General features: G+C 56.6%; 1 protein-coding gene and 1 long non-coding RNA gene across 2 annotated transcripts; one reads left to right on the forward strand and one right to left on the reverse strand.

Moving 5' to 3' along the window:
• Positions 1-4,720: 4,720 nt before the first annotated feature.
• Positions 4,721-7,602, reverse strand: FOXD2 (forkhead box D2). Its single transcript, XM_060140122.1, has one exon. It carries the CDS (start codon positions 7,242-7,244, stop codon positions 5,790-5,792), a length of 1,455 nt encoding a protein of 484 aa, XP_059996105.1. The 5' UTR covers positions 7,245-7,602; the 3' UTR covers positions 4,721-5,789.
• Positions 7,603-7,703: 101 nt separating this feature from the next.
• LOC132514804 (uncharacterized) lies at positions 7,704-9,086 on the forward strand. The gene is made up of 2 exons (XR_009538939.1): positions 7,704-8,078; positions 8,530-9,086. It is a non-coding gene; the product is annotated as an uncharacterized LOC132514804 (long non-coding RNA).
• Positions 9,087-17,623: the final 8,537 nt, after the last annotated feature.

A 17,623-nucleotide genomic window follows, 5' to 3' on the forward strand; every position in this document is an offset into this window, starting at 1 on the left:
TCCTAAGATCCATGTAACCGCAATTCCCAAGATACTTCTGCCTGCGTAGGCAGAAATGCCCCGGAGGTAAGACCATCCTAAGGCGTTTTTCCAACATCGGGGGAAACGAACACAGACCTCCAAGGCCCCGGCTTCCCAGGGCGAAACGCTCAGGACCCCTGTAGCAGCTGCTGTGAGCATCTCCCCAGCCGCCCGGGCGTGCGGGATCTGACGCGTACCCCTCGGGAGCCGAGCATATCTCCGAATAGCTGGGCGGGAAGGAGGCGGGTACGGGCTGAAGACCGGGGCCCTGTCAAGCCCCTTCAGGAGGACGAAATTGCGGCGAGGAGGCTGGCGTGGCCGGGAGGAGGGCACCAGCTCAGACCCCTGACGCGTGGAGAAAAGCAAAGGCGTAGACAACGAGCGACTTCCGCTCTGAGTCCGTGTGGATCGAAAAGAGAGAGCTCCGCAGACACCCAGGACTCGGAGCTGAGAGCCGAGCGAGGGTCAGAAACAACCCCAGGGGTGTCGGCGCCCAGTCCATCCCGGGGACGCAGGCACCAGAGGAAAGCGCCTTCCTTCCGCCACGGTCCGAAGCCTCCGGGGCTCCGGAGCTGCCCCAGCCTCGGGCCGCCCTGCTTCTCCGCTACGAAAGGAGGCGGTGCCAGCTCCGCCCTGCGCCGCACCCACTAGCTCGCGGAAAAATTCGTTCCCTAAACCAGAGCTGGGAATCTCAATCCTCCCTGCATCTTTCTATATTGGTACGTCTATGCCGACCTTAAAGAACAGAATAATTCCGCTCCAAAACTCCAATTAGCATTTGTTTTGCTCTCAGATGCCCTGATAGACGAAGAGCTTAGGACGCTGAATTATCCTGTACGACCTCTGCCCACCTTTTAGTTCTCTTTCACCGTTTCTCCGGAAATCTCAGAGCTCCAGCCCCAAGGTCAAATGTGAGCTGAGTCTCAGCATCCCAGTTGGTCCTCCTGGATGCATCACCAGGCCCCAACCCAGACAACCTTTTGAACCACGTATCGGAATAATTTAGGCGCAAACCCAAACTCGCCTCGCTTCTCTTGGCGGCATGCGCAGCGTTTGAGTTAAACTCCGACTCCGGTCCATAAAGACCCTAGCCGATCTGCCTCCTCACACCGCCCCCCTAAGCTTGAAATCCTACGAGGCACGCTCCACACGCAAATCTTTTCTCCCTTTTTCTTGCCGGGTCCCTCGTTTAAATAGCGTCGGCGCCTTTATTCGCCTGACCCTAAGCAGAGGAAAACCCGCCTGATCATCATTGTCTGGTCCGCGACCGGCCCCACCCCCGCCCCAATCAGTGTCACAAAACGCCCCTTTCAACAGATTCCAAACCCTCTTCACCCGGGCTCACCGAGCCTTCAACTTCATTAAGTGCGCGCTACGGCGGCGCTGGAGGAGGCGAAGTTTAAATAAACCGGAGCGGAGAGGGAGGAGGGGTGGGTTGCTAGTTGAACCGGAGAGGGAAAGAAGAGTTTTTGAAAAGGGGAAAAAAGTCATCAGGGGAAAAGCGCTTTGTAACCACGAAGACGCGCCCGCTGTGGCGAGAACAAATTGGATATGGAGGGGAAGTGTCCGCCCCCACCTCAGCTCCCGCTCCTGGGTGGTCCGGGGAGCCCCAGGAGAAAGAAAGATGGGGAGGAATCGGCGGTGAAAAGAATTAACCACTTTAATTGGGCTGCAAGAGAGAAATGGGGAGAGGCTCACCGATGTGCCCCGATCACCCAAACAAAATACCCTTCAGTAAAATAAAATAAAATAAAAATGAAATAAAATGTCTGCCTTTAGCCTTGGCTAAAAGATGTATGTCAAAGTTTGAGAATCAAGGCTGTTCTCAGCCATAGAAAGCAAATCTGCAAGATGGGGAAATTCTGCCCGGAAAAACCCCCTCCCTCTTCTGTGGCCTCAGGCCTCCCGGCGCCGGATGAAAAGGAATGAAATTGAACGAAATTGAACGAAATGAAGTGAAATTGACCAGTGAAATTCGCCAATTTTCTTCCCCTTTAAACTGCCCGCTCTCAGCAGCACTCTCTGAACCCCAAGCCGATTTCTTAGCATTTTTTTTCTCACCTGGAGACATGAAGGTGTGCCCTGGATATTTTCTTATTATTGTCACCGATCGTTGTAGCTTGCGGGGGCAGAGGCTCAGCTGTATCCACCCAAACAGCCAGGGAACCCACAAGAGCCGCTCCAGATGGAACGGCCTATTTCTCCTCCCAGGAGGCTGGGCTCCCTCCTAGGTAAGCCGACTTACACTGAACACCCATCCTTATGCACCCAGAGGGTGGGAGGGAGCCCACAGAACCTCTTACAGAACCTCTCTGGTCTGGGGGAGAAAACAAAAGTCCCAGGACTCTACCATACAAACGTACAATTCCCTCAGTCTTCTCCTTGCCCCTCCCTACACTCCAGGCCCCAGGTGGGTCCTTGCCAGCTCTTAATTAACAGGTTCCCAGCCCACACAACCTGAAAAAGTTCTGAATTCAAAACACCCTGCCTTCTCCCCTGCCTTCAACAGTGCACATATCTCAACAATTCTTTTCTAGTATTTTTCAAGGCCAGTAATTATATCTGGCCCAGATCTGGCCTTCTTGACCCACGGGGAAACCAGGGTCTGAATCATTGGTCTGGGACCCCAAAGCTCCCTAGAAGCCCCTGCCTGTAAGGATGCATCTCACTCTTCCCCAATCCTCTTATTTCTCACTCTTCCTGACGCAGACCCTCTGCCACATACATCTACACCAAGCAGTAAGCATAGATAAATTCACACACACACACACACACACACACACACGCCCTTCACAAAGACACACTGAAGAATCCAGAAGGATCCACTGCTTCTCCTGGAAGTAGCAGGTGTGGAAATATCTATCTACATCATCAGATATGAATTCTGGCTGACTTAATTTTCTCTCTTCTACAGGAGAAACAAATTGGTGTCTTTTACTTGAAGCTCCAACCTACTATCTGGAACTGACATATTCATGGAAAATGAGACCATGTAAGCTATAAAGTGTTTTACTAAGGGCAAACACATGGTCATGTTCAAATGTTCAACCTTCCTCAAGTGAAAAGAAATGAAATCAAATTCAGCAACAGAAGTCAAAGAAGCAGGCAGCCAGAGGCCATTATCCCAGTATCAGCAGACATTCCCTTTTTCCCATTGAATGTAACCTTACTTCTCCTGGACTATTCGATAAAATCATGGGAAGGTGGCTCCCTGCATTCAATCTCCCTCCACTCCTGCAGTCTCTCATCAAGATGGAGGAAAGGGCACCTCACCTCCGGCAGAGAGGCTGCATTTAACATATGCGCCTCGAACCTTGTCTCCATTGGGCAAGCGGTTAAGAGACTTAGAAGTCCCAACCCCTCTTCCTCAGCCCTGGTGTGTTCTTCTCACCCTGATCCTGATTCTGACCCTCTTCGTACAGGGTACTCTGTCCTCTACCTCTTCTTTCTTTCCTACTGCTCCTACTGCCTGAGAATCTGGCTCAAGCAGCCTGTATGGCTTCTCCCTGTCTGCCCCTCTCAAGTTCTCTACATCTGGTTCTCTGACCCTTTCTTCTTCCTTCTCTCTGTCACTTGTTTCCCAACACTCACCCCCAGCATGTGTCTATTTTCTGTGAAGGCTGAACTGCCTCTCACTGCACCTCCATATTCCTCTTTTTCTCCTATGACCGCAGTTGAATGTTCAGAGAAAAGAGCTAAGTAACCATCTTTGTTTCACCCCAAGCATCACCTCTCACCCAACACACTTGCAAGTCTGGCCACTGGGAGTTCCAGGCACAGGGCTTATGGAAGGCTCCAGCCAGCCCAATGGCTTTGCACTCAACTCTGGCAACAGGTTCCAGTTCTGAGCGTGGCTCAAGGGTTGGGGAGGTTTACCTTAACAGAGCAGGGCCTCACGGACTCTCTCCTCTAGTTCATAGTGCCCCTCTAAGCTTCTCGGACTGGAGGAGAGAGGGGTTTCACAGTCTCCAATTCAGGCCTTTCACTCTAACTGTTCCATGTGCCAGGAGTGGGAGGGGGTGGCAGGGGGGAATGCAAAGAAGGCCCTACAATGGCCAGAGAGAGACCTCTCTCCTCTTAGGGACACAGAAAGAGATGGTGACAGAGAACAGAAAACACAGAGACACGTTCACAGACACACACAGAAATAAAAACACAGATATCCTGAAATACAACCAACGCCCCGCCCCTGCAAAAAAAGGACAAAAAGCAAGGCTACGTGACAACCCAGACAAACACAAACACAAGCTCCATAAAACCCCCCAACTATAGTAGCACAGAAAGACTTACAGAATATGCATCAGTAAACACTTTCACTCAAATTGTACTTAATGGGTATAGATAGTGTCCATGAGCACGAGGCACCCAGATCAGCCCAGGCCACGCTAAAGTCTAAACTGGAAGATGAGAATCCCCAGGTGCATTTGAAACAAAGCCTCTCTGCGGAACCCCAGGCAGAAACCTTCCCGTGACCAGAGCGAAAATGAAAGCGCTGGAGGGGTCACAGTCTTCCCAGAATCCTGGCCCCATTAACAGCCAAAGGCCAAGGCCACACTGTCCCCTGTATCTGATAAGCCCAAGCCCTCCTCTGCCTGCCTGGGCTGCCCAGGGCCCTTCCTCACTCCACTCTGCCTAGGAGTCCGGGAGGCCCCGGACTGGGAAAGGGGAGTGCAGACAAGCAGACAGAGCTGGTGACTGCTAGAGTTCACGTACATTTATTCAATTGACACCAATGGGGAGTGGGGTGGGGGGAGACAGGTTTTTCTTTTCTTCCACACAAACCTTCAGACAGTTTCACAAAGTCTCCCCAAGTGGAGAAGTCTAAATCAATGCACACCCAGTGGACAGAGAATGCAGATAGCAGCCCGCTGTACAGATATTTACACATAATTACAGGACCCCTGCCACAGGATGTGCCCTGGCCGCCCCCCGCCTCTCCAGTCCCTGACCCAGACCCTCCTCTCCCACCCCAACCTCATTGCCTTTAGCTACAATAAATATCCCAGGGCCTGGGACGTAGCAGACCGCTGAGAGGGCTGCTGGCCCTGGATGGCTGGACCCAGCCGGCCACGGGAAAGGGGTAAAGTTTTTTCAAAAGCGCCCCAACACAAAAGAGGGAGGATTTTCCTCAATGGAGTGGGATTCCGGGATTGCGCACGGATTGTGGAGACCCCTCGCTTCACCTGTCCGTTCAACTTCGCCTGTGTAGACATTGCTGTAGGCTTCCAAGAGAACGAAGTTCCTTGGAGAACAGCAAGGAAAAAAAAAAGTTGAATTTTTCTTTTAAGCACAAAGCAGAGAATAGGTGTCTTTAAATTATAATATTGGACAATCAGGGCCTCAAAGTTGGGGAAGGAGTGTGGGACAGGCAGAAAGGGAGACCTCTCTGCGAAGTTGGTGTTTCTGGCGGGATCTGCCGGGCCTGGGCGGGCACCTCTCCGGGAAAGCATTCTTCCGGGGCTGCCGAGAGGCGCAGAGACTGGGAAAAAGCGAAGACTTCCCCCTCACCCTTTTACTGCTCAAACTGGAACGGGATCGTGGCTAGCGACCTAGTCGCATAGACCCGGGCCTCCCCCTGAGCGACGGAGCCCGCTTCGTCCCAACTATCGGAGAGATTCTGAGCGTGGAGCCTGAAGTGCTAAGTCACGCGCGCCGGCCCAAGGTCTGGAGACTCTTCATAAATAGACTCCCTGAGTTCCGCTGCGACCGCAGGAGCTCCCGGGAGAGACTGAGGAGTGCGGGCTTCAGTGGCCCAGATCCCGACACGGTCAGAAGTGGCAGCCACTGAGGCCTGCTACTTTGCCAGCAAACGGGGGCCCTGAGGACAGGAGCGCGTCCCCGTGGTGCGAGAGGCGGATGTGGCCGGCCACTGGAGCTAGGGCCGGGGTAGTCAGCATGGCCAAGACCTGGGCCTGACCCCCAGGACCTGCCGCCGCCGAGAACGGCGATCCCGGGGAGCCCTCGCCCCCGCCCGGGGGTACTGCCCCGCCGCCACCGTGGCCCATGATGTGGTCTATAGAGAAGGAAGGCCTCTGCCCGGCCCCGGCGCCCCCGCCGCCCGCGTCCGTCTTGAGGCCCTGCCGCAGGAGCGCGGTGCCTGCTGCGGGAGGACTCAGGGACGCGGGGTAGAAGGCTTTGGCGCAGCCAAGCTCCGCGCCTAGGAAGGCTGGCAGGCCTGAGGGGCCCGGGCCCGATCCTGTGCCCGGCGCAGGGACCGGAGCCGAGGCTGCGCCCGCGAACACCGAAGCCGTCGGAGGTCCGGGTGGAGGCGCCGCGGCACGGCCTGGGGGTACCGACAGCTGGCAAGGTGCAGCGGCGGCGGCGAAAGCGAAGGCGTGCGGGTGTGGATGCGGGTGCGGAGCCGGGCCCGGCGGGGGTGCGCCGTAGGCCGGGAGCGCTAGCCCGTAGCCGTAGCCGTAGGCGCCATAAGCCGCGAAGCCCGGCAGGAAGGCGCCGGCGTCCCCCGCCGCCGCAGCCCCGCCGCGCAACAGCAGCTCAGGGTGAGGGTGCGTGTGTGGATGCGGCGGCGGTAGCGGCTGCCGCTTAAAGCGCTTGCGGCGCCGCAGGAAGCTGCCGTTGTCGAACATGTCGGCCGACTCCGGGTCGAGCGTCCAGTAGTTGCCCTTGCCCGGGTTGCCCGGCTCGCGGGGAATCTTGACGAAGCAGTCGTTGAGCGATAAGTTATGGCGAATGCTGTTCTGCCAGGCGGGGAATTTCTCCCGGTAGTAGGGGAAGCGGCCGCTGATGAACTCGCAGATCTCGCTCAGCGTCAAGCGCTTCTTGGGGCTCTGCAGGATGGCCATGGTGATGAGCGCGATGTACGAGTAGGGCGGCTTCACCAGCGGGCTCCGAGTCGCCGCGCCCCCCGACGGCGGTCCGGGCCCGGGCCCCGCCGCGCCCCGGGCGGCCGCAGTGCCTGGTCCTGGGCTTCCCGCTGCGGCCGCCGCCCCTCGGGGCGCTAGAGCACGGGGCTCGCCGTCCGAGCAGCCGCCGGATTCCTCCTCGTCGTCAGCGGCGTCCCCCTCGGCTTCCTCTGGAGGAGGCTCGGGGCCGTGGGGGAGTAGGTCCCGGGGGGCGCGGGGTCCGGAACGGGCAGGGGGCTCCCCCCCACCGCTGCCGCCGCCGCCGCCGCCCACCACGTCTATATCTGCGTCGGCCTCGGACAGCGCGGCCGGGGAGCTCTCGGAGGACATGATCTCGCAGCAGCAGCTGCCCAGGGTCATGGTGCCGCCGCCGCCACCGCCGCTCTCCGGCTCCGCTCCGGCCGCGGCTCGGGCTCCGCCGCGCTGCCTCTGGGGCGAGTGTGTTTTGCGCGCGGGCGGGGAGGGGGCGGGGGACTGAGGCTGGCAGGGAGGGGTGTCCCCCAGCTCCGCAGCGCCCCCTCGTGGCCCACTCGGCCGCTCTCACCTCTCGATGAGCACCCGACTGGGGGCGGCTCTCTCCGCTGCCCTGGGAAACCGAGCGGGGCCTGCGCCCCGGGCGCGGGCGGAAGGAGTTGAGGCCTTCCCTTACACAGCCGGTCTCGGCCCCCAGCCGCCCCCCTACCCCGGGAGGGGAGGTCGGTAAATTAGTTCTTCCCGCCTGGCGGCAGCCTAAGGCGGAAGAACGCGAGCCCGGGGCGGAGCTCCCTGAGCTGGGTGGGGCGGGGGCGGGCGGAGTGCCTCCGCGGAGGGGCCCGGCGGGAACAAACAGCCGCCGCGGCGGGAGCGCGGCTCGGGTGGCTCGAGGCGGGTCCTCCTTTCCCCGCAGATCCCGCAAACCCTCCGCTCCCTGGGGCCGCTGCCTTCAGTGCGCTTAGCCCTGGATGTTAAGGTTCACGCGGGCTCCAGCCGGAGGTGGGAGTAGTAGCGACAGTCCCCACCCATCATCTCCCCAAGGCAGCGCCCGGGCCACCAAGGCCGAAGCGCAGTTGGCGCGCCAGCGGAGCCTGAGACGCCCGGACCAACGCCGCCGGAGGGGGGCCCGAAGGAGCCCGAGCGGCTTCCGGCCCAAGGGCAGTCGCACTTGAGTGATCGCGAGGAGCACACTTGGCGTTCTCAGCCTCGGGCCTCGGAGAGGTGAGAGATTCCGGCTGCGCCCCTCTCCTCCCCTCCAAGGCCGGGACCCCGCCACCCATCCCGTCGCCGCGCCGCGTGGCTCCAGACGCGGCAGTGTGTGCGGGGAGACCCGGGTAGCGCTCCGCCTGTCCGCCGCCCGCTTCCTAGAACTTTTCCGGGGCGCTTCGGTTTTATTTTGGGAGCGTGGACCGGTCCATCGCCGAGTTTGCCTGTATCCGACCTTTTTCTGTCTTGGTATCCGTTTGTCTCACTCAAGCCCTGTAACTCTGTGTTTCTCTCGCCCTCGGTGAATCTCTGCCTCTGTTTCCTGTGGAAACCCTGCATTTATCTGGATGTCTGTTCGTGGGTCCGAGAATCCCTCGCTCGATTTCGTCGTTTCTCCCACCCCCAGTCGCACTGCAGGGCCACTAGCCCTCCTCCCCACTCCCCTCTTTTCTGGCCGGTCTTGCAGGCTCTACAGACAGGCAGCAGGACCCCCACCGAGACGTCCGTCAATGAACCCTGACCTCAACCGCAAGCCAGTGTTGCCTTCATCTCTCAGGATCCTGTGCACACGGTGTTAGTCCTGTGCCCTTTTTCTCGCCAGCTGGGGTCCTGCCCATAGTCCTCCTGCTCCCCTGGCCTCCCCCCAGGAACCCAGCAACCAGTAGCTCCAGCTCAGCCTGGGCCCATCTCAACCTCTGGGGGTGACAGGGGAGATGGGCGCTGGACGTGGTCAAGTACTGAGCCGATGGACGGGCTGCTGCCCCGACAGCGCCCCGCCGTGGTCAAAGCTCGGGCATGCGAGGCGCGAGACCCGGCTGCGCTCAGCTGTCACAGGCTGTAGGACAGTCAGCAACTTACTTCCCCCTCCCAGCCTCAGTTTCCTGCTCTGAATAGAAGTTAAGAGCCCCTGGCGCCAGGCTGCTGGGATCCCAGTCCTGGTTTCACTACTTACCTGTTCTGTAATATGTTGCTATAAGTCTTTGTGTCTTTGTTTCTTCCTCTGTAAAAATGAGGTTGAAAACAGGCACTCCCTGACTAATGTGTAAATGTAGCCGTATCATTCTAGGCTACTTACAAAGGAGGGTGTTGAAGGCACTTTGCAGACTCTTGGGGAGAGAAAAACGGGTTAGGGGTGGTATCGCCTCCCACCTGGGTCTCAAACCATGGTCTAGCCCTGGACTGGGTTACTGCTGCTATCTAATCCTCTCCAGTGCTGAATTAGGTCCTCTGTAGCTAAGTGCTGGGAGTGGGGTGGGAAGGGATTTGCAGCCTCTGCAGGCTGTATCTCAGCAGGGTCATGTGAGGGTGGATGAAATCTCCCGTTCACCCAACAATAGTCTCCAATGTAGTGTATTCCACAGGTGGGGCAACAGAAGCCCGCGGTGGGCGGGTGGGCGGGTGAGGACTCAGTCTCCTACGACATGATAGAGCATGGCCAGGTGCACCCTTGTCGTGGAATCCTCATGATAGAGTTTTCCATCCTCTCCAGCCATCCGGCTAGGAGCAGAAGAGAGTGAAAGGCAGGTCTGGCTGCTCATATCCCGTGAGAGCACGTCCACTGGGCACCCCCTTCTGGGACCTCAGACCAAGGGGATCCACCCAGTATGCTGGGTCTGCATAAAAAGACTGTCTTTGGGAAAAAGAAGAGATCCAGTCCTCAAACCATTGTCCGGAAATTGGACAGGGACTAGTGGCCCTGGAATCAGAATTTCCTAGGTGATAGGTCCCTCCGGGGGGGGAAAAAAGGCCTTGGAGAGAAGTATTGATATTTTGCATGAGTCCAGATAAACTCAGATACCCAGCGTTGCTAGATTTAGCAGATTTATTTTATCTGGCAAACTTACACACACCCCAAGCTTGCTCATTACTACATGGAGCTCTCTCTGACACTCACCATCCACCACATACACACCAGCTCCAACCCAGCTCAGCTCTGCTAATGTCTAAGTAAGTGGAGGGAAATCAGCATTGACATCACGCTTCTCCATCTCACTTCCTAAATGTCTTCATTTCTAAAACGGCAAATGTGAACCAGTAGCTTCTTTCTTTGCCAGCACTCTCTCCTGGCTCCCCACGCTCCAGCGCCCTGCCCAAGTTCAGGGTAAGACTAGCTGAGGCATTTGTTGCCCAGATATCCTGGTTCTTGCTCCAGTCAGGACTCTACTTCTCTATAGAGCGGCTGCAGCCACCAGCCCCCACCTCTGCCTGGCCCTGCTGCACACTCCATGCTGCTGAGACCCAGGTTAAGGAAAGGGGACATGGCCCCCCAACCCATTATGCAAGGTGATTCTTAAGAAATTCTCCAGATTCTTAAAAACACACACAGTTTTATAGGAATGGAAACTGAGGGCCAGGAGATCCAGTGACTTGCAAGGCTTTTGAAGGGCCCCCGAGTTGAGTTGGGCCCAGATTTCCAGGCTCCCAGTCTAGAGCTCCTCTATTTATCCATGTAACTCTGCTTAACCCCTGGACGAGCTCGACTCTTGCCTGGGGAGGGGTGTTTCTGGGAGCCTCTCATTCTTCCCAAGGCTCTGGGCAAATTTGTTTTGAACAATGCCAGAAGTACATGCACTGGGGATGGGAGAAGGGCGACCCGGTATTCGGGATTCGTTTAGTTTCCTGCCCGTCTCCCGTGGCTCCAGGCTTTCCCATCTGCAGGCTCAGCCTCTCTGACGTCTTCGGGTCGTGTGTGCGTCCCCTGGTGAGTCTGTTACTCCGCTCCGCGAAAAACTGGGTGCTCTCCCAGAAGCCCGGGCACCAGCACCCATGCCTGCAGCCTCCAAGAAGCAGGAGGCGACAGATTTAGCAGGTCTTGGTTACAATGTCACTGGTAGTTCCCAGTCCCCCTCCTTCCTCTATCTCACTATTTAGCCACCTCCCCTGAGCAGCTCAGAAACGATTGGGAGGATGCGTTTGGGGGGCGCCTGTTCAGGGGTTTTCCACTCCAAAATGTTCGGAGCACCGGGGAGAGGTTGTTGCGTGTTTATTGCGATGTGTTGCTGTCAATGGCGTCCCTCCCCTTAGGCTCCTCCCTTCCCTTCTTTTGCTCCCTGTAGACGTGCTGTTCTCCTCGCCTCGCGGGAAAGGAGAACTCTCGGATTGTTATGAGAATGTAATTAAGTCAATCGCAAAACCGGCCGAGAGCGGCTCTGAGCTTGCTGGAGGCGGGGGCGCAGCGCGGAGATTTCCCTCTGCCTTCCCAGGATTCGAGGGCTCAAGTGCAGCGAGCGCGGAGGTCCGCCCTCGGTGCAGCCGGGCTGCAAAGCTCCGCCTGAACCGGGCAGGGGACCCCACGCCTGCACACTTCTCTAATTTTATTCACAAACGTGGCCAGGCTCAGGGAAAGCGACGAGACCCGCGCAGCCACCCCCTTTTCCCGTCCCTCCCTGTGGCCGCAAAGGGTTCATCTCCCGACCCCTTTCTCCTCCACATCTTCGCCTGCTCAAAGGCGATCGGCTCTCTTGGCCCTGAGTGGGAGGCGGGAGACTCCAGATTGTGTGACCTGCAGAGGCGAACTGCAGGCGGCGGGGCTCCCCACACACGGGAGTTCAGGGAGACGCCGGCCCCTCTTCGAGCACAGAAACGGCAGGGCCTCCGCGTGCGCTCTTTCACCCCCAGGCGCGGGCTCAGGGGTCGGCGCCTCTGCGGCCCCTCACAGCTCGGGTACCCTCCACCTCCTGGAGGAAAAGTCTTTCTCTTCTTCCAAGTGTGCACGGCCACCGCCCCCTGGCTACGTGGTCGGGGCCCCCGCGAGCACCCTCCGGCCGCAGCACTGCGCGGTCGCTGCTGTACCAGGGCGCCTCGGAGCCTGTGCACTCCCGTTCGTTCGCGGGAAGAGGGTTGCGGGCTTAGGAGAGGGTGAAAACAGAGCGGCTCCCAAACCGCCCGACTTGGGGCGCCGGCTTCGCAGTGACCAGGGCAGGCCCCACACGCGTGGGAGATGTGCCGCCGGGCCAGGGGAGTAGGGAACGCTTCCAGGTGTGGCAGAGCGTGGGCCTCAGGTCAAAGTGCCCTGCTGTCTAAGTGCGTCCTGTGTTGCCGGGTCCGCGCGCGTGTGACTGCCCCTCCGGGCGACGGTGGCTTTGTGTGCCCAAGTACGTCCGTGAGCGACCGGCGCCGGTGCCGAGTTCTCCCTTCACGACCGCACATCTGTGACGGGGACAGCCCTGGAAGGCTCGCCAGCCAGGCCCACAGCTCCGCCTCGGGTCCTGAAGGGGTGCGACCTGGTCGGGGGCTGCAGACCCACTTCGGGCCACAGCGTGACCCCGGCAGGGAAGGAGGATGTGAGAATGCGAGCCTGGGCAGGGGGCTGCGACAGTGGCGAGGAGAGGGAGGAGAGGGTACAGGGGCTTCGAGCGGAGAGCCAGGAAAACTGCAGCGGCCGCCTCCTTCCTACCCATTCCTCGCCGCCTGCGAGGGCAAGCAGTGCCTCGGGAACCGGACGGCCTTTCGCAGACCGGAATTGGGGCGGCGAGGGGGGGGGCGTGCAGAGCCGTCCGAATTCGGTCCCCTACCCTATACACACGAACGCACACACACGCAGTCACGTTTAGCCTTTCGGAGCCCCCGGCAGGGTAACTGGTGAAGCGGTAAGCCCCCGCGCGGGCGGGGAAACATTGCCGGGCCCGAGCCTTCCGAAGCTGCTGCGGAGTCACATAAGCCCCGCAGAAGCCGAGCGAGGGGACCAGCGGGAGTTCTGGCCCTGCGGCGCGGACGCTGGTGACGGATTCCTGGGAAACAGCGACCTCTGGAGGAACCGCGCATTCACGCAGAGAGGCAGGAACTGAACGACCGTGTCTGGGACCAAAGCGCCCCTTCCCCACCCCACTCCTTTGGCAAAGTCACCCAGAGACTCAACCTCCAGACTCCTCTTTGCGCATGCTTGCTTCCTTTCCCAGCCTGTACCCAGGCTTCAAATCCTGGCTCAAATCCCGCCTTCTCCAGAAAGAAGCCTTTTTGAGAACCCAACTCATCTTCCCCTCTTCCTGCTCTGAGCTCCTCAGAACCTAAAGCCTGAAACCTCTACTCCAGCAGTACACTGCACTACACGACCCACCTGCTTCCTGCCTCCCCTTCTTCAAAGAAACCATTAGTCCATCCACTCCACCCACCCTTTGCATTCCTCGCTGGATGTGCTGTTTTTCTTCCCCACCCCACCCCACCAGTAAATAAAGAATGAAGTCATTTATCCCAAAATTGGACTGTAGATTTTCAAAGTTCCTTTCCCAGATGGGGAAATAGAGACCCAGAGAGCGGCTTACTTGCCCAAGGTCACACAGCAAATCGATTGCAGAGGTGGAACCAGATCCCTAGTCTCCCAGAGCCCTCTCCATTTCACCGGAATGGGGAGGGAAAATGCAAGAAGGAACGTGTGTGTGTGTGTGTGTGTGTGTGTGTGTGTGTGTGTGTGTGTGTGTGGTGAGGCAGGGGGCGGGTTCCTGTTCCAGGACCCGGTAGGAAGGAAGGAAGGAAGGGCAAAGTTGCCCTGGAAGGTCAGACTCTTCCTTCCCCCAGCTCCCAAACCACTTTGAAGGGCTGCATATTTCAGGGGTTGGCTGAGTGTCTTACATCAGCAGGCACGTCTGCTGGAGGCTGCAGACAGCTTCAATTCAGGCAAATACCACCCTCCCCTCTGCCAGGGAAAAGGAGAGAGTGGGCATTAATAAATACCCAGAGGATGTTTCTGAGATCCCAGGTCAGCAGGAGGAGGCCTTCTGGTGCTTGCAGTTAGAAAGTTAAAGGAGAAGCTGTGGGGGGAGGGTGGCGATTCGCATGTAATTTGTATGAGGCTCCAGTGATACCTGCCTGGCAGCCTGAGGCCTCCTCAGAGATGCTTTCCTTCTGGGTATCATGTGCTTCTCTGCACAGGCTACCAGGCAGCCTGGCCCCTGCCTGCTTGTCCAGCCTCATTGCCAACCCCTGCACTACACTACCTCTGATTTGCTTTTTCTCACCTCTTCAGCTTTGCATGCAGCTCATTCCTTCCTGGCTCATTCCTCCTAATCCTCTGTCCATTTCAAATGTCAAGTTTTATAAGCTGCTTCCCCCGATAACACCCCACACTGGCCAGGCTGTGAGGGGCTCCTGCCTCTGTGCTCACAAAATGCTAATTCCCTCTCTTGTCATGATTTGTTTTCTAGTCCGTCACCCTCTGTAGACTGTGAGCTCCTTGAGAACAGGCATTATATTGTCTTCATCCTCATCTTTCCTTCTCTATAAAATGGGGACAATAATGTACCTACCTCATTTGTTGTTGTGAAGATTAAATGAGATAATGCATAGAAGGCACTTAGCCCAGTGCCTGAAACTTTGAAAGAAGCTCGATAAATGTTTCTTATCACTATCTTCACCATCATTAAACATTCTGCCTCCTGCCAGGCACAAAATCCAACACATAATAGGTACTCAATTAATGTTAGATATGTGGAACCATGAATGAATGAAGGAATGAGTGAATCATACAACATTTTCTCACTCTGCGACTCTAGATAAGGTTGTGTCTAGCTTATGTCATCAACAGAGATACGTGTTCTCTAAGGTCAGACATTGTTTCTCCCCCATCAGTCCCCATCCCTGAAGGGAGGAGAATGTGTGCCCCCCATCAGAGAGAGTTATTCCCTGGTCCCTGACCCCAGCAGTCACTGGATTTCTCTCTCATGCTCTCTACCTCAGTTTCCTTCTTTTAAAATGGTTCTGACCAATCAAACCAGCCGAACCCTGCCAACATCTCCCAGGAGCTCTCCGTTGCTTATGAGACAAAACTCAATCTCCTTAGCATAGTGAGCCGAACATGTTCAGTTTTGAGATGTCCCACCTCTCTGTTGGGTAACACCTCCCCTCCTGTATTCCATGTGGTCCTGATGGGACTGTCCAATCTCTGTACCCCTCACACTTACCTCCAGGAGCAGACAGGCAACCTGTCTGGATCAAACATAGCATTGCCTGTCCAAGGCCTGGTGATAGGTCTAGGCAGGAGTAAGTGACCTAAGCTGAGCCAATCACTCCTTCTACAAGGTTCGATATATAGACTCTGAGACGCCAGGATATAAGGACTCTGGGGCTCTGGGAGGGGCGCTTCTCCTTTTGGATCAGAAGATTAGCACGTAGGCCTAGCTGCCAGCAACCATCCTTCCTGTCCTGTGGAGAGAACTGTTTGACAGCCCATCCACAGAAGAAAACACCCTAAAGGGACACAGCTTAGTAACAATGTTAAGTCCTCTGACTCTGCCTGAAACTAGAACCCTTAGACTTCCCACATATTCTAAAGATATTCCCCTTTTTTGCTTAAGGTCGGTTGCATCAAATTTCTGCTTGGTTGAGTTTAACTTCACAAACAGCGGAGCCACGGGAAAGAAGGATCCTGGGTTCCTAAGACCATTGAGGTGCCACGCCATCCTGAACTGCCTGCACAGACTTTTATGTGAAAAGGAAACAAACTTCCATCTTGGTTAAGCCACTGTTGTGGAATTTTCTTTGGTTGGTGAGGTTCCGGGGGAGGGGTGTCTGTTACTCACAGCTGAACTTAACCCTAATTAATACAGGGAGGGGTGGGGGAACGTCCCATAGACATAAAGGCCTGGTCTGGGGTGTTAGCCTGGAGAATAAAGGGCTCGGGGCTGACAGCTGCCATCTCCAAACCTCTGCAGGGTTGACCTGGAACACAAAGGCCAAGGCAAAAGGGAGCCTGAAGGTTGTAAAGAGACTCAATTTCTGTGACTCCATGGAAGGAAAAAAATCCAACAGGGCTGTCCCTCGGAGATTCGATCTGCTGCTTTGATGGTAGTGAGCTCTGCATCACTGGAAATGCATGAGTAGAGGCTGGATAAGCACTGGGCAGGAATCTTAGAGTCATCCAGGTGTAGCAGAAGGAGTACAGGTCTTAGAGCTGGGTCTTAATTGTGCTCTCACCACTTCTTAGTCTCAACTAATCTCAGCCTCAGTTTCTCATTTGTAAAGTATCCAGATAGCTGGGTTGGAGACAGAGACCAAGGAAATTTCCTAGCGCTACCTCGCAGGGATTCCTGAGACCCAGTCAGTACTCTAGTTGGAGCGAACTATGAGTCAGGAGGCCTTCGTGAGGTTCCTCGCTCTCTTCAACCTTGATATTTTTGAGCATGCCTGCTCCAAGCTGCCGAGAGAATGCACCTCCCCCTGGTTTGTCCGTGAGACTGGAGAAGAGCAGTTGCACCTGAGTCCCGAGGCCTGGGATCTTCTCCCAGTCCTGCCCCTTTCTTCCTGTGTAACCTCTGTCCCTCCCAGGTCCTCCGTATCCTCATCTGACATGTGAGAAGTGCATCTTCTGTTCTGGACAGTCTGGATCCAGAATCAGGGCTCTTTTTTTTGTTTTTTTTTTGACTGCGTTGGGTCTTCGTTGCTGTGTGCAGGCTTTCTCTGGTTGCGGTGAGCGGGGGCTGCTCTTCGTTGCAGCGTGCGGGCTTCTCATTGCAGTAGCTTCTCTTGTTGCAGAGCACGGGCTCTAGGCGTATGGGCTTCAGTAGTTGTGGCACACGGGCTCAGTAGTTGTGGCACACAAGCTCTAGAGCGCAGGCTCAGTAGTTGTGGCGCACGGGCTTAGTAGTTGTGGCACACAAGCTCTAGAGCGCAGGCTCAGTAGTTGTGGCGCACGGGCTTAGTTGCTCCGCGGCATGTGGGATCTTCACAGGCCAGGGCTCGAACCCGTGTCCCCTGCATTGCCAGGTGGATTCTTAACCACTGCACCACCAGGGAAGCCCCACAATCAGGGCTCTTAACTACTGTGCCCTACCTATAATTCCAAGTGTGAGCAATTACCATTCACAGCAATACTAATTATCATGTTTCTGCACAGCCTGTCCTTACCCAGGTTCTTTCTCATTCCGGCCCAAGTCAGCCCCGAATGGCACGCTCTCAGCCACGTGAGCTGAGGTCACAGGTCTGGGATGACCCCTAAGGTTCCCAGGCTATGGAGGGATTTGCTTTCAGCCAGGAGTTTGTCTCCCCTTAGTCACATGCTTGCCTCTCAAGGGGCTCTGTTTGATCTTCCCTTGTCCACTCTGTCTCACAAAGCAGGGGCTACTCACATTTGGGGCATTAGAAGCAATGAAATGGGAAATCCGAGGCCAGAGAGGAGCAGATCTGAGAATGTGATTCTATGATCAGGAAAAGGGAGTCATGACTGGAGCCCGGACGGGGAGGGCCAGGAGGGGAGATGGCAGCATCTGACAGGAGGCCTGGAGGCTGGAACAGTAGAGGTCCAAAGAGCTAGCTCCCTGCACCTGTCAATAATGCCCAGGGCTTGGGGGCTAGAAGGGAGAAGGGGCCATCACCCTGCACAGGTTGACGGCCAGAGCACAGACCCCACCCAGGTGGAGGTGGCAAGTGCCCGGCCTTCCCAAATCCAGAGGCCAAAGCACCTGCGGGAAGGCCACTGGGGAGGAGGGCAGTGAGGGTTGAGAGGTGAAATTCTGACCCCGGTCACTAAGGGTCCCTTTGATAAATAAAAGAGGACAGCTGCCAAAAGAGCCATTGTGACCACACAGGGAGGTTGGTGTCTTGATAAGGGCTGTGTGGAAATGCACCTC

This window comes from Lagenorhynchus albirostris, chromosome 2 (genome assembly GCF_949774975.1).
Source record: "Lagenorhynchus albirostris chromosome 2, mLagAlb1.1, whole genome shotgun sequence".
In the NCBI taxonomy this organism is placed as follows: domain Eukaryota; kingdom Metazoa; phylum Chordata; class Mammalia; order Artiodactyla; family Delphinidae; genus Lagenorhynchus; species Lagenorhynchus albirostris.